Source organism: Stegostoma tigrinum, chromosome 48 (assembly GCF_030684315.1).
Source record: "Stegostoma tigrinum isolate sSteTig4 chromosome 48, sSteTig4.hap1, whole genome shotgun sequence".
Classification (NCBI taxonomy): Eukaryota; Metazoa; Chordata; class Chondrichthyes; order Orectolobiformes; family Stegostomatidae; genus Stegostoma; species Stegostoma tigrinum.
Genome location: NC_081401.1, coordinates 3,125,582 through 3,142,681, shown reverse-complemented (window position 1 = coordinate 3,142,681; position 17,100 = coordinate 3,125,582). Strand labels below are relative to the sequence as shown.

The following is a 17,100-nucleotide window of genomic DNA, read 5'->3' as shown; positions in this document are numbered from 1 at the left end:
TCATGCTGTACCCTTTGTAATTTAACTTTGTGCTTTATCTGAATTTATCCTGAATTTCTGAGCCTGAATAGCTTCTTCTGCCTCTCTGAGACAGCGGGAACTGCAAATGCTGGAGAATCCGAGATAACAGAGTGTGGCGCTGGATGAACGCAGGCCAAGCAGCATCTTAGCAGCACAAAAGCTAAGGTGCTGCTTGGCCTGCTGTGTTCAGCCAGCTCCACACTTTGTTATCTTCTGCCCCTCTTGTGGAAATTCTCACTAACATAGCCTGGTCACTTTTTGTCCCAGGGAACAAGAATCCTGCTATCTTAGTCAGGACTTTCAAACATTCAGTAAGCAATTGAAAGATGCGTGGCACCACGTTTCACGTAGTTAAACAAGAAAAAAATGTATTGTGTAAACGAAAAGTTAAATGAAGAAGAAGCATCATTTCTGTTTTAAGTAAATGACCAAATATTCTGAGATTACACAACATTGCCCTCAACTCTCCAACAAGGGTAAATAAGTTTTCGACATCTGCCCTGTTAAATCCCCTAACAATCTTCTCTTTTTCAGTGAGGTAACATATCATTCTTCTATGTCCTCAGAGGAGCAGGGCTAATGTCATCATTCTCTCCTCTACAGTCCCTCCAGAGCTGGTATTAGACTAACAAACAGGATCTGGAGGGCCTCCAAATGCCAGTATATCTTTGCTTCGATTAGGGGCTCAAAACTTCACAATATTCCGGCTACGCTCTGATGAGTGCCTTCTACACATATTTCCCCACAATAAATCTGTATTAGTATGATTAACGTTTACAAAAATGTCCAAAGCTTTTCCTTATAAAGGTTTATGCTGAGCCTGCAACTCAGACTAAAAATCTTTCTTGGGCATCTGGAGAGATTTTCCTGAAAATATAAATGTTTCAGCACCCCTCATTTTAATTATCGCCCATGGTAAATGTATTAGAGAGGATTGGTTTCTCAGAGGTTTTCTTCTTTGGTGTGACATTCCCTGGAGAAATAGCAGATACTTTTATCAGCACTGATTTACTTCTTGATCTCCTGCAATTTGCTTTAAATGTTCCACCCTTTCACACTGAACATACCAGTTCTACCTAAGATCTTTTTGACCACATTGATGACACATCTTCGAGGGGTTCAACAGGAACATGGAGTAGAGTTGATAATCCGATTAATCATAATCTTATCACAGGGTAATGCGAGTCTCAAAGGGGTGAATGGCCTTCCTGGCCCTCATTCATTTGTCCTTATGATAGCTCCCTACCATCATGGAATTCACTGCCTTTCACTCTCTCTCATTGGAGATTTTTTCTTCCAGCTCCAAACTCAACTTGTTTTCTCCTTAGCGATTACAAAGGAGGTGCAACTTTACAAATCTCCAAGTGCCTTCTGTGAGAAGCACCCATCTGAATGAAACAATGTGACCATCTCCATGCCAACATGGCACACTATTAGAGAGAATGAAATAAAGAACTCCAACTGTCCAAGTCTTCACTTCATTCAATAAGTGGCATGAAATTTGAGGCATCCACCTCATTGGAGGCAAAGTGGTGAGGGATGCCAGCCAGTCGAGAGACATGCTCTGAATCTTCAACTTCACCCACTGGCACAATGAACACGATTCAGTCCTGAATGTGATAAGCAGCAGCACGAACAGCAAAATACACTCCTGCAGTCAACTGAGACCTCGCTTGTGTTCCTGCAGCCTTGTTCATCAAGTGTATCACTTCCCATGTTGTGTGCAGCTGATTAGCCTCTCCTTGGTATGAAAACGGTGGTGATTCTGCAGGCTGGGTAAACGATAGAATCCCTTCCCATACTGAGAGCAGACGAACGGCCTTTCCCCGGTGTGAATGCATTCATGTCGCAGCATGGCACACGGATTAGAGAAGCCCTTTCCGCACCGAGAGCAGGTAAATGGCCTCTGCCCGGTGAGAATCAGTTGGTGAATAATCAAGTCAGAGGACTCAGCAAATCCCTTCCCACACTGAACGCATTTGAACAGCCTCTCCCCAGTGTGAACCTGCTGGTGACGCTGCAGGTCAGGGAACTGACAGCAAGTAAACGGCCTCTCCCTGGTGTGGATCCGATCATGTCGCAGGATGGCGTGTGAATCGGAGAAACCCTTCCCACACTGAGAACAGTTGTATGGCCTTTCCCAGTGTGAACTCTCTGGTGTCTCAGCAGGTTGGTTGAATTGGTGAATACCTTCCCACACTCAGACCAGGGGAATACCCTCTTCTGGTTATCAACTCGTTTGTGTGTCATGGGGGTGTATATATCAGCAAAGCCCTTCCCACAGTCAGAGGTGAATGTAAGCCTTCTGGTGTGTCAGCAGATCACAGACAGCACTGAATCCTTTCTCACACACAAAACAGGTGAATGGCCTCTCTCCAGTGTGTCTATGCTCATGAACCTCAAGTGCAGATAGAGGGAGTAACCCCTTCCCACAGTGTCCACATTTCCAGGATTTATTCATGCTGATAATGTTCTCATTCTCTCCTCAGGTTTAATAATCAGTTGAACCTTGTCTACCTACCAAACATGTGAATGGTGTCTCTCTGGTGTGAATTGTTCAATTTTCTTTTCAGGCTGTTTAACTGGTTAAAAGCTTTTTTTCACTGTTGGTGCACTGAAACACACTCACTCGGGTATGTGTGTATCACAATCCTTTTCCTGTCACGTTGATTTTTTAAATCTCTGAAGCAGACAGAACAGAGAAATATTTCACTCTTCATAGATAAAGGTTCCATAGACAAATTGATAGATTTCAGATCTTGACATGATGCTAGTTTCAGATTTCTTTCTTCAAATCCTCCCCTTCTTCTATCCTGTGAAAGCAGGTTAAAAAGTCACCAACATCACAGTTTAAGATATAAATTCTATAGAAAATATTCTAAAGGTGATGCTAATTTTCAGTTTTTTCTTTGCTGTCAGTGCAAATTCAATAGGCCGAATAGCTTTTTTCATACTGCATAGTTGAATGTTTGTTCTTCAGAATATATCATTGGTTTAAAAATATTCAAACTAATTGAACCGTGACACTTGTCTAAAGACATGAAGGGATGTAAGGAAGAATGTTAGTTAGGCATCAATTGGTCACAACTTGGACATTTCAGCATGAGGAAGCAGTAAGATTCAATTTAAATAACTGATTCAAAATTGAGAAGATTCAACAAAGATTTCAGAATAAAATTGGATTGGCAGTTGAGGGAAATTAACTTGCTGGATAACAGAGATATAGAGAGAGAATGAGAGAGACCGGAATGCTCGAGAGTTGGCACAGATTCAAATTGCTGAAATGGACTCCTATATCATAATGAGTGCAACACTGAAATACAGAATTTCACACCAATACTCTCATACAAGGGCAGCACAGTGGCTTTGTGGTTAGCACTGCTGTCTCACAGCACCAGGAACTAGGGTGTGATGCCACCCTTAGGTGACTGTGTGGAGTTTGCATATTCTCCCTGTGTCTGCGTCCGTTTTTCTCCAGGTGCTCTGGTTTGCGCGCTCATAGTCCAAAGATATGCATGCTAGGTGGATTGGCTATATTCAATTGTCCACAGTGTTCAGGGACGTGTAGCTTAGGTAGGTAATAGGGAATGGGTCTGGGTGGGATGCTCTGATTTACTTGTTGGGCCGAGGGGCCTCTTTCCACACTATAGGGATTCAATGAAGAGTGGAAACAACTCGTGAATGCTATAATAGTGTGATAAAATCAAATTTATACAATAAAACGAAACAAGGCATAGCTCAACCTGATATTAATTTAATGACTCATCACGTCAGCTCTTGCCTAGAAATCACCCTTTCAATTGTGAACATTAAGACACCACTCCGTTCGCTGAAAAAATAAGTGCCAAGCCGAGTGAGTAAAAATATGTCACAAACAAAAGTAAAAATTGCTGGAAAAGCTCAGCAGGCCTTGTAGTATCGGTGACGAGAAGACCTGACCAACCTGTTCAGAATCAGCACGTTCCCTTCACTTCCCTACCGTTCAATACTAGCAAGTCTACAATTTAACTGCGAATGAGAAAAGAACTGAAGAGCAGTGTTAAGCTCATAGACGATTGGCCGGAGAGGGTGTTTCCGTCTGGGTCTTCAGGGAGAGAGGAGTAGTACCACCAATTTGGCTGAGCCGAAATGAGCAGTATCAAAAGCGCACTGTCCAACTTCCGCGTTCAGACATTAGGGTAGCGCTGATTGGCAAGACGCCCAGCGTGCTTCTGATCCTCCCCGCTTTCTCATTGGCCAACGGTGAAACTCCACAACTGAGGGCGCGCGTTATTCCTGCAAATGCGCGATTTTGATTTATAGATACATGTATTTATTTATATATAGATAGATCAACTCATCGACCTTGCCCAACCCAGTGCAACACCGGCATATCTACATCATTCCTTTGTACAACTGGGGCTTTGCAATCTGCCACCCTCTGTGTTCGTGATGTGGAGATGCCAGTATTGGACTGGGGTGAACGAAGTCAAAAATCCCACTACACCAGGTTATGGTCCAACAGGTTTATTTGAAATCGGACCAGTTGCGGTGATAGAGGAGGGCACGCAGATGCAGAGTTTATAAGCAGGATCGAACAACTGATGTGAATGGATTGAACTAACCTAAAATGGCTGGCTGTTCCTGTGGAACATTTTAATCTCTCAGAAAGGAGACGCAAGTTTCAATCGATTAAGATGCAAAATCCAGAATCTGTTTCAAGTCACTGCTCCGAGATTATTAAAGGTTTTCTCAGTGTATACAAGAGGTGACATCTCACGTTCGACACTGCATTTTAAGCATATGACCTTGTCCAGGATCTGTCTCTGCAGTCAGGCTGGTTCTGTTTTGCAAGAAGGAATTTATAAAATGCCACACAGACTGACTGTGATTAAAATTGGTACATCTTGAACAAGATAGAATATATTTGCAAATAAACAAATATCTTGGATGAAATGATTTACCATATAGAACTGTGTGTGGGAGAGAGAGAACCAAAGGTCACGTTTGAGGCTGTCCTCATGTGTACAACACTTGGCTATCAGTCACTGATGGTGACTCTGCGTTGCTGTGTATCTCGAAGTCCATCTTGGAGGATGCTTACCCACAGATCAGAAGCTGAATTCCCTTGACTGCTGGTGTTCCCTAATAAAGAACTGATCGTTGACTTCAGAAATAAAGGAGGAGAACACACCCCCATCTACATCAATGGAACTGAGTTTGAGAGGGTAAAAAGCATCAAGTTCCTCAGAGTGACTATAACAGGCAAGCTATCCTGGACTTCCCACGTAGATGCGACAGTCATGAAAGCACAACAATGCTGCTTCTTCTTCAGGTGGCTCAGGATATTTGGCATGCCCATAAGGACCCTCACCAACTTCTACAGATGCACCACTAGAAGCATGCTGTTGGGGTGCATAACAGCCTGGTACGGCAACTGCTCTGCCCAGCACCGTAGCAAACTACAGAAGGTGGTGTGCCCAGCCCAGATTATCATGGAAGCCAACCTTCCATCCATGGACTCCATTTATATGCTTGCTGCCACGCTAAGGCTGCCAACATCATCAAACACCCATTTCACCTCAATAATGATCATAACATGAAGTGTGAGATAATTCATGGTACCTCTTTGATCACCCATGTACCCCTAGATCTGATGCTCAAACAGGCTTCTGCTCACAACTCACACCTTATCCAAACAGCTCTCAGCTGCTGGATGTCGGTTTCCTCAAGAATTGGGCAGACGAGGATTAATTGTTCTGCAATTAGGGAAAACATCTCCATCTCCCTGTCTGTCTCCCTCTCTATGGCACACTCTAATGCTATTGCTGAAGGAATCTCGCCTCCATACCACCATAGGAATGTGAGATTAATGAGCAGGACTGGGCAATTCACACCTCGAGTCAACTCTGTCATTTAATATAACCAGGGCTGATCTCATCTCAGTCTTAACTCTACTTTTCTGCCTGACCATCATGACCCTTCATGCAGTTACTAATTAAAAATTTATCTCTATCCTCATTCAATTTATTTAATGTGCTGTCATCCACAACACTCTGGGGGAACGAACAGCATCATTTCATAAGCAGTTGAGGGAATAATTGCTCCTCATCATTCTTTTAAATCTAATACCTCTTACCCTCAATGTTTTTACTCCATCATGGTACATGGGTGTGGCATGCTCTATATTACCCGTTCCTCGTTGCGCTTGAGAAGGTGGGGGTGAGCTGCCTTCTTGAACTATTGCAGTCAACTTGCTATAAGGTTGACCCATAATGCCCTGAGAGAGGTAATTCCAAAATTTTAACCAGCAACACTGAAGGAATGACCAATATATTTCCAAGCCAGGATGATGAGTAGCTTGGAGGGGAACTCACAAGGGGTGGCGTTTCCATGTATCTGTTGCCCTTCTCTTTCTAGATAGAAGTGGCTATTGGTTTGGAAAGCACTGTCTGAAGATATTTGATGACTTTCTGTGGTACATCTTGTAAATGGCATCCACTGTTGCTTCTGAATGCCGGTGGCGGAGGGAGTGCACTTTTGAGGGTGTGGTGCCAATTAGCAGGCCTGAATGGCGTTAAGCATCTTGAGAGTTGTTGGAGTTGCGCTCATCCAGGCACATGGGCCATTACATTCCTTTTCTGATGAAGGGTCTAGGTCCGAAACGTCAGTTTTTGTGCTCCTAAGATGCTGCCTGGCCTGCTGTGTTCATCCAGCTCCACACTTTGTTATCTCGGATTCTCCAGCATCTGCAGTTCCCATTATCTCTCTCCATGATATTCCTGAAAGGCAGCAGCAATACACAAAGATTTGTGATTTGTTCTCTCTCTCTCTCTGATTCTTTCAATTTTCCTTGTCTGTCCCTTAATTGTAGAGTGTAATGACTCTCTCTCTCTATCTCCCTATTTCTATCCCCCAGTCTTTGCTGTCTTGATCTCTCTCACAGGCTCTCTCTCTGTGTCTCTCTTTCCCTTTCAGTAGCATCTCTCTCTCTCTCTCTCCCCCCCAGAGAATAATGGTGCCAGTGTTGCTCTGACAGGGATTCAAACTGCTTCCTGGCCCAGTGGTCTGGGCTGGAGCCCGGGTGCCCAGGCTACGTCTGCACCCATTTCCCATTGGCAAAGATGTGCCAGGCCTGGGGTGCAATGAGCCATAAACTGCAGCTAATCCCTGACAGTCACATCACACAGCTTATCGCACATGGAGTGTCAGAAGCTGAGAACACGTCAAACAGGGAAACAGGGAGCAGCAAAGCACACAGGTCTGTGATCTGTCTCTATCTATCCCCAGTCTGTCTCAGTCACTATAAGTCTTTCTCTCTCCCTCTCTCTCTCTTTCTCTCTTGCCGTCACTATGTCTGTCCCTCACTCTCCCTATCTCTGTGTCGTGACCTCTCTCACAGTATCTCTTCCTTTGTCTCTCTGACCTTTTCTCTCTCTTTCACTCTCAATAGCTGCCTTTGTCTCTACCTCTCTCTCTCTCTCTTCACTCCCCCACTCTATTTCTGTCTCAGTCTGTCACTGCTATCTCACTGCCTCGTGCTCTATGGCTCTCTATTTTTTTTCTGTCTCTCACACGTCCTGTCTATCCTTCTCTCGATATCTATTTGACAGTCTCTATCTCTTTAGCAACAATTCTGTCCTGCTTTCCACGCCATTATCTCTCATCAGTTGCAATTTTTCATTCTTCATTTCTGTCACCTCCACGATAGTCCATCCATCGCTTAATCCATCAGTGACACTTCAACAAGCTCCCACTGAGTAAATCAACCTGTTGACAGCATTATCGCCTCCACCATCTGTCTCCCTTTGAACTTCACTATCCATCTCTGCACTGTGACATTCTGTCCCAGAGCAGGGAAAGGACACTGTACCTAATGCAGCATGACTCCCAGTCCCGGAGTGGGAGAAAGGACAGTGCATCTAATGTGCTGTAACACCAGTCCCAGAGTGGGGAAAGGACAATGTATCTAACACACTGTAACACCGGTCCCAGAGTGGAGAAAGGACAGTGCATCTAACAGTCTCTGAACCTTGGCCCCAGAGTGGGAAAAGGACAGTGTATCTAATGCACCATGAGCCCTGGCCCTAGCGGTAAAGGACAGTGTATTTAACGTACTGTGGCCACTGGCCTCAGTGTGGGGAAAGCATAGCGTATTTGACTGTGAATATTGCTTCTTCTTTGGCAGATATCTAATATGGGCTCATATTAGATGAATGAGACCCTCGAGAGATCTAACAATCTGTCAGTCTAGTTAGCTCAGGAACTCCTAGAACTGTATGTAAGTATCTCTCAAATTTTAAGCGATTAATCTCTAACTGCCAGCACTTCTTTGAACCTGCTCCTAACCATTTATATTTTTGCTCGACTTGCTTTTTGATCAGGACCTAAATCCTCCTCTTCGCATCTTGCGATGTACCGAAGAGACTTGCGATTTCTCCATCTAAGGCTGATATTACCAATTTCAGCAAGTGTGAGGATTGTTCGAGCCCTATGCAGGGAAATGTAGGCCTCAGGCTCCATTTCCAGCCTAGCACTGGATTTAACAATTCCACCCAGTGTGAGACTTATGGAGACCCAGGCAGGGAAATTTAGGTGCAGGCTCTATCTCAGGCCTAGTGCTTGCTGATCCAGATGTAGGACTGAGATTCCCCACATGCACAGACATACACAGCAGGAAAGTCCCAAGTTCTATCTTGGCCTAGTACTGTTGAGATTATCGATCTCATTCCTATCCAGGAGTAAAAACCAGTAACCCTTGGAAATGAACATACCAGTCATCTGATTTGAAGTAGGTGACTCAGACCAGTATACCTCAACTGCAGGTTTAACTGGCTTTTCTTTCTGGGACTGGCAAGGCAGTGAAATGTAAGCCAAGGCTTCATCTTGGGCCTAGTGCTAGTTGATTTTGTGGAATGATCTGGAACTAAGGACCCCAGCACTCACAGCTAGATACATTCTTGTTTCGAAGTTGGTGTGTGTAACATTGTGAAATGGGGAAAAGCACTGTGTTGTCCCTTTAAAAGGTAGGTGTTATTTTCAGTGCTTAGAGTTAAAAATGGATGTCTGACCAGCAGCTTGAACTGCAGGTACACACAGAGAATGTCCAAATAGTAACTTCTTGTATCGAAAAGCAGCATTTTTATGATGACAGCAAGTCTTCTCAAGTTTAGCCAAGCAATTTAATAGGTACTGAAAACCTATGAAACTTAAATCTAACAGTGTTGACATCATCAAACCAATCCTACATAAGAAATATTGTTAAGTCATCACAAGTATAAAGAAGGAACATTTGGAGAATCGGGGAGAGCCAACTGCCAGGAGCTAACACTTCTTACCCCTGAGAGAAAACACTGTTTAATTAAAATGGTACCACGGCATTTCCAGCTAAAATTCCTCACAGAAGCAGTTACAGGAAAAAAAAATCCCTGACAGCAGAATCAGCAGAAGAAAGGCATTTGTGGAGTAACAGAGAAGGGAGAGCATTCCAGAAGACAATCTGTGTGAAACTGGAGATATTAAGTTTGAATTTATTTTTGTCTTATTAATTGCGTTTATATAAGTGAGACTTGAGTTCATCTGAACAGTGTTCCAGTATAGTTCAGGCCAGTTAGGGAGTCGTTAGTAGTTGGGTGGGGGTGTGGAATTGTTCAGTTTGTTAGTAATTCTGTTAATTTGTTCATTGTGAGGTTTAAATAAATAAATTGTTTCTTGTTACTTATAAAGGATTTTCTTTCTTTTAACCAAACTTTTAACAGATCATGAGAGGAAATACAGGCTTCTCTCGGTGGGCATTTATTAGCAGAGAACCTGTACTCCCATATAATAACAGATTGGGGCTCATGTTTTGGTTTAATAATGAGAGGGGTTCAACATCCCCTTTCGTAACAATGCGCACAAAGAGTAGGAGAGTCTAAGGCTCCACTTCCTGCCTTATTCCTACACTGATCTTACATTCGGTGATGTCGGATGAATTGAAACCAACAGAACGGGGAAATTTGGGCCTAGGATCCCGATCCTGGGCCTAGTACTTAGAGTTGATCCAGGATTAGTTAAGCTCCATGGGTTAGAGATATATTGCCCAGGTAGAATCTTGGCCCTAGCCCTGAATTAGCTGATTTCAGTCCCAGTGTTGGATGGATTAAGTGACCATCATCACCACCCACATCAACACATGCAGAGGCGGGCATAAAAGACCCAAGATGTATCCCAGGCCTCATTAGCCTTTCTTTCTCTTAGTGATAGATTGAATGAGCCACCCTCACTCACACCTTGGCCATGACGCAAGTGTAACTTGCATCTCACGCCTTGTACTGAGTTAGTCAAATAGCCAATATCTCCACAATGCAGGGAAATATAGGCTCAGGCTGCATTAAGGGCCTAGAGCTGGATTAGCCAATTAGACAATTTCACTCGCAGTAGTGAATGTAATGCAGGGAAGTATAGGACCAGGCTTCATAACTGGCCTAGTGCTGAATGCGCCAAGCTGATACCCTGTGCAGGGAAATATAGGCTGTGGTTTCATTTTAGGCTTGCTCAACCAATTGGATGTGGGTGATTTGGGGCGGCACAGTGGCTCAGTGGTCAGCATGGCTGCCTCACAGCGAGAGGGACCTGAGTTCAATTCCACCCTCGGGCAACTGTCTGTGTGGAGTTTGCACATTCTCCCTGTGTCTGTGCGGGTTTGCTCTGTGTGTTCTGGATTCCTCCCACAGTCCAAAGATGTGCAGATGAGGTGGATTGGTCGCGCTAAAGTGCCCACTGTGTGCAGGCTAGGTGGGTTAGTCATGGGAAATGCAGGGTTACAGGGATTGGGTGGGGGATACTGTTCGGACGAGCAGTGTAGACTCAATGGGCTGAAAGGCCTGCTTCCACACCATAGGAGTTCAATGAAATTCTACGACTGAGGGCTCCATCTGGCAGAATTTGCATTTTGGGCCACTACTGTGCCACGGTTGAGTGCAGCCTCCCCAGCCCACAACACCAATTCTCATCCCTTCCAGCAGACGGTTTCATGATGGCCCTCCAGGGATCCTGGACGCCCATCACTAGCTACCCACGCTGCCCACCGCTGACAGTGGTGTAGATGATTGGGAGCATGATTGCCATCTCTTGAAAGCCCTCTTAGTCCTGGTCTGGGGAGCCGAATGAGACCAAGCACCACTTCCACCAGCAGCTGCAGCTCATCATCACCAGCTTCTGGAGCCTGGGCACCAACCTGGGCCATGTCCAGATCTCGCTGAGTTCCAGTGAGGAGAAGGAGGGCAATGGGCATCCCCAGGGACTCTCTGCCCCATCCTCGGGCAATGCACATTGGGAGGCCATGTCAATGGCTGCTACATCATGGCCCACTACACCCACTGTGCAGGCAGAGGTGTCGAGGCTCTGGAGGGGCTGAAGTAAGAGGCCTAGGGCCTAGTCATCATCTGGAGCAATCTGAAGGGCTAGGAGTGGATAAAAGCCTGGGCCTAGCTCTTACTTATGAAGAAGGAATGGCATGGGCCAGAAGCCCAGGGCTCAACCAAGGATTGGCAAGGGAAAAATGGTGTCCAAACACCTCATTCATGGATTTTAATGGGACCATAGGATGACCTTTCAGAGCTTCATCAGGGACCCTTTGACAAACTCTCCCTACTCACCGCCAAAACCAACCTCGAAAAAACAGAGAGAAAGGCCAGTCCCCGGGTGGGTGTAGGGGGTGAGAGAGAGACTTGAGAGACAGTATATGTATGACGGGGGATCTGTGTGAATGCGTGCCTCTCTCTCGCCACCCACAAACACACACACACACGTGAATCTCAGGTAGTTTGTATGCTGCCCTCTCTCCTCCTCCCTCCCGCGCACACCCAGCACCTCTTTCCCACACACAATGCTAATCTCCCTTCCCAGCGTGCCTCTGTCTCTTTATGTGTGATTGCTTTCACTGTGTGTTTGTGTGAGTGTGTGTTTGCTTTCAATGAGTGTGAATGCGTCTTTGGTGCCTGTCTGTGTGGAGTGTGTATCTGCCTGTGTGCGTGTGTGTCTTTGTTTTTGTGGGTTTTCTTGTGTGTGCATGTGTGGCCAGGCAGGGCAGGAAAGAAGGATGTGCTGTCTCATTGACCGACTGACCAGGATTGTGAATTTCAGGAACGATCCTAAAGGGACTCGGGAGTGATTCAGTCAGACTGCAGATTCACCGATCACTTGTTAAATCTCACTCACTTCTTCCCTCAGTCTCCTCTGCCCTCAGGGGCAAAAAACCCAGACTGTTTTATATCTTTACAGAACTGAAACTCTCCAGTCTGGCAGCATCTCTCTTTCTATCTAAATCTCTATCTAACTACACCTCTCTGTCACTCCTAAAAACAACAAATACTGGAGATCACAGGGTCACACAGTATCCATGGAGAGAGAGCAAGCTAATATTTGTGTCTAGACTCAGCTAGACTCGCAATGTTACCTTGCTGTCTCTCCATGGGTGTTGCCTGGCCTGCTGTGATCTCCAGCATTTGTTGGTATCAATCCAGGTTCCAGCATCTGCAGTAATTTGCTCCTCTCTCTCTGTCTTCCTGTCTTTCTCTCTATCTTCTCTATCCACTTTCTCCTTCTGTTTCTCTGCTTTTTTTCACTCTGACCCTGTCTTTCTCTCCTTGTCTCTGTTTGTCTGTCAGGCAGACAATATCTCTCTCTCTCTGTCTCTTCTCCTATCTACATCTATCCATCTGTTTACGCATCTGCCCCTGTTTCTCATACTGTCTCTCTCACACTGTGTCTTTCTATTTCTCTTTGACTATTTCTCACCCTCTCTCATTCTATCTTTCTCTCTCTCTCTCACTCTCCGTCTCTCTATGCCTGCGTCTTTCTTTCTGTTTGTTTTGATTCTTTTCTATTTTGATTATCTGTTCCTGTACCGGAATACAGTGAAAGGTTTTGTTTATGAGCAGTAACAGGCAGATTGCAGCAAGCAAAGGATGCACAGATCAAAAAGACATAGAGACATACAGGTTACCTTGCAGGTTACTTTATTTGAGGCTATTTGAGTCTGATAATAACTGGAAAGAAGTTGTTCCTGAACCTGTTTGTGCATGTGTTCAGGTTTCTGCATCTTCTGCCGGATTCCCCCATCTTTCTCTGTCTCCTTATATCTCTCTGGCAATCTCTCTGTCTCTCTGACTTTCTGTCTCTATCTACAGCTCTCTTTCTCTCTATCTCCCCCTCTCTCTATCTCTACCTGTCTCTCTCTCTCCCATCGCTGTCTCTCTTTCTCGCTGTCTACCTATATTTGTCTGTCTATCTTTCTCTCTCTCTCTCTCTTTGTCTGTCTGCCTTTCTCTTGCTCTGCCTGTCTCTCTGTATCTTTCTACCCCTCTCTCTCTGTATCAGTCTTCTTCTGCCTGAACATTCTTCAAAGCCCTCCACCCATTGCCTCTCGGCCTGACTCGTGAATGGAGGAATGCTGGAATTGTCTGGAGTCCAACCACCCCTAGGCCGCAACCATAGATTTGGCTCACTGCCTTCCACCCCACTGCTGGTCGCTCTAGACCCAAGGCTTGGCCAACACATCAAACCATTCGCCAAAGATGCCGTCATTCACAAGGCCGTGAGCGCCAGGACCTGGGATAGGGACTGCTCCAGCAACATTTGAGAAACTCGACAACATCCAGACCGAAGCTGACCACTGAAAGCAAGGTTTGTTGTGCATTAGATACACCTTTCCTTTCCCCATTCTGGGACCAGGGAGTCATGGTGTGTTAGATACACTGTCCTTCTCCACTAGCCCCCATCTCCCCAACCCTCTGGGTCTGGGTATCCTCGCGCAGTCCTGCTTTGTTTACACTTGAGCACACTTTTCCGGTGTTGGGGTCTGCCTGGGGAATTGGGCCATGTTTCCAGATCATGTGGAGCTGTTGGTCACTATCCTGTGACTCAGCGATGTGGGGAGTGAGCGAGAGAGAGAGAGAGAGACAGAGACAGAACGAGTCACTGGCCACATACCAGCTCCCCCTCCAGCAATTACCATTAATTGTGGCTGGTTTCCAGCAGCCGGATGTAGACTGTATTTTCCCATGGAGCTGGGGGTTGACATTGGAGTTTTTGTGGTTTCACTGTGTTTCAAATGGCTGGGTGTAATCACCCGTTGCTTCATCGCTGGCCTGAGGTTATTACTGAGTCTCCAAGCAACTCTCTGCAGACTCAGTCCCCGTTCTCCTCATCTTCAGGGATTTCTCAACAACTTTCCCCTCCCCACAAACTTTGGAGCCAGGATCTGAAGTGGTAGACCTGTGTAGAAATCTCATCGCTTTTCATCTCTGATGACCATCCCCACAACGCTTGACATTCCCCAGCACTGACTGTCTGACAGCACCCCCTCCAACAGGCCTGACCATCTGACAGTGCGGTGCTCCCTCAGCACTGACCTTCCGACAGAGAGTTGCTCCCTCAACACTGACCCTCTAACAGTGAGCCCTCCCTCAGCATTGACCTTACGAGTGTGCCCAGTCCCTCAGCACTGACCCTCCGACAGAGCAGTGCTCCCTCGATTCCTGTGCCACATCCCTGTAATTAATCTGTCGAAGTTAGAATCAGAGGCGTTGGTTCGGTTGAGTTGTTTGTGTCTGTAAGGGGCAGATCCTGTCCAGCAATGCATAGAAAATACCCACCCCTGAGCCAACTGGAAAGTCTCACTGTCCCCTGACCTTGAACATTCAGAGCCCTGAAGGAGAGCATTTTATAAAAACCCTCTGCATGTCCAAGTGGTGACAATCACTGTGTATTGAGCCTGTATGTTAGGGACAGTGATCAGCAACTGGGACAGCTGGCCCCCAGTTTCACAGCACATTGTCACCTGGAACTGATCCCGTTTCTCTTGGAAGCACTCGTTATTGTGTGTGTGTGTGTGTGTGTGTGTGTGTGTTTGTGTGTGTGTGTGTGTGTGTCTTTCTCTGCAATGTTGGGGGGGTGCGCGTGGGTAGGGATTCTCCACACGTGTCCTGTTCCCCATTGACTGGTCAACACTTTGATGGTCACTGATGGAGCAGGCACACAGAATTGCAGAGGGTCCGCAGATTTGCTAAGGGTTGGGAGGAGGCCACTCAGCCCATCCTGATGTCTGCTAGACTGCCGGATTGGGCAATCCAATTTGTGATTCTTTCTGTGATAGCTTCAGGGCTCGGAGCAGTCCTATATTCCCCCTGTCCTCAGAAGGTTGAAATTTACACAGTTTGAAGAGGGCTGGGCACACATGGTGCAGAAAAGGATGTTTCCCCTGGTTAGGCGAGTCCAGAAACCAGAGTTGGGGTCTGTTGTCACAGTCACAGGATATGGGGTAAGACTGAGATGGGAAGAAATGTCTCCACCCAGAGATTGGGAAGCCTGTGGGATCCTCTGCCTCAGGAAGTGGCCAAGGCTAAAACATTGAATGTTTTCAAGGAGTTAGATGTCATTCCCAGTGCTGAAGGGATCAATGGATTTAGGAGAGAAAATGGGAACAGAGGACTGTGTTGGATGACCAGCAGTGATCGTGTTAAATGGTGGAACAGACTTGAAAGGCAAAATGGCTTACTCTTGATCCTAGTTTCTGTGTTCACTCAGTTTATCATTCATTTCCAGAGTACTTAGAAAAAGTTTCAAAAGCCTCAATTGGACCTGCTTCCATCACACTCTCCACTTGGGATTGACACAGGGCTGTGGAAAGAGAGTGGGCTAGTGGAATTAATTGGGAACTAATACATGGCAATGGGGAGAGAGCAGGGCAGTGCAATTACTTTTGAGATTGAAACAGGGCAATGCAGATTCAGTAGGACTGTGAAATTATTTTAGGATTGATACAAGGCAATGGGGAGTGAGCGGGGCATTGAGATTATTTTGGGATTCATACAGGGCGACGGGGACAGAGTGGGGCAGTGGGGTTAGTTTGGCATTTGACACAGAGCTATGGGGAAAGAGGAGGGCAGTTGGGTTAATATGGGGATTAATTTATGTCTACAGGAAGAGAGCATGAATTCAGGGGACGCATTATGTGATGTATAGAATTGCAGTAAATTGGAAAGTGCACAGCTGGCCTGTAAACAGAGACACTGTTAGGAAACAGTCGTGCTGTTGTCTGTCTTCGAACAATTTCTGAACACTTTACATTTCCTCGAGTGGTGTTATTTCCTTGTTCCACCATCATGGACACCCCCTGTCCCAATGAAAAGGCCAGTACTAACCACATTGCCGCAGACATCCTTCACCCCACTGAAATTTACTTAAATCAAATCCACAATTTTCCATCTTTTGAATTAATCATCCAGCCGAGGATGTGATGGGGATTGGATTCAGCTGATTGTCTCAGGCATGTTTCCTATTTTATCTGAGACGGCACCTGTTTTTTACAACAAAGCTGCTGCGGGAAGCTCCACCTTGGCTTCAGTGCTGATCGATCACCCATCTGGTGTGTGGGGCCGAGTGTCTTCCTTACATACATTCAGACTAGACGAGGCCCATGCTCCACCTTGGGCCTATTTTGACAGATAACCCGACTGCTGTGCGGGACTGAGAGTGTCTCCATTACAGACAATCAGGTTAGGTGATGCCCAGGCTTCACCTCAGGCCTAGTGTTAACCTAGCCTAGATGAACTGAGAGAGTGCTGAAGAGATACACAGGAATGTCTGGCAACAAATTGATTCATATCTCCGCTGAAATGATGACAGCTTGCATGATGACGGGTAGAGGGATGGATAGAATGGCAAAGAGAGGGACAGGAATGCAGAGGGAAGGGTAGAGAGGCAAAGGGACTGACAGGAAGGTGGAAGGTGTTAGCAAGACGGAGGGAAAGATGAATGGAGATGTGGACGATGGAGCGTTAGAAAGAAAGACAGAGAGATAGTGAGCGGGTTGAATTGATCCATGGAATAATAGAGAGAGATGGGCCAGGATTTTCCGATGATGAACTGGTCGTCAGTGTTCCAGTGTAGGTGGGAGTTGTACATGGCGAACCCCTGAGGAATCCCCATTTTAGCTTCCTCTGAAGGAAAGACTGGGAGAGCCATCAACTCCTTGGTCCTCTGGGATCCTTTATCTCTCTGCCTCACCCTGTCCCTAACCCCTCTTTATGCCTCTGCTATCCCCACAACCATTGC

General features: G+C 45.9%; 1 protein-coding gene across 1 annotated transcript; it reads right to left on the bottom strand.

Moving 5' to 3' along the window:
- Nucleotides 1-1,726: 1,726 nt before the first annotated feature.
- LOC132207470 (gastrula zinc finger protein XlCGF49.1-like) lies at nt 1,727-10,280 on the bottom strand. The gene is made up of 3 exons (XM_059643110.1): nt 10,272-10,280; nt 6,140-6,280; nt 1,727-2,137 (listed from the first exon to the last, which is right to left on the bottom strand). The coding sequence occupies exons 1-3, from the start codon at nt 10,278-10,280 to the stop codon at nt 1,727-1,729; spliced, it is 561 nt and encodes a 186-aa protein (XP_059499093.1).
- Nucleotides 10,281-17,100: the final 6,820 nt, after the last annotated feature.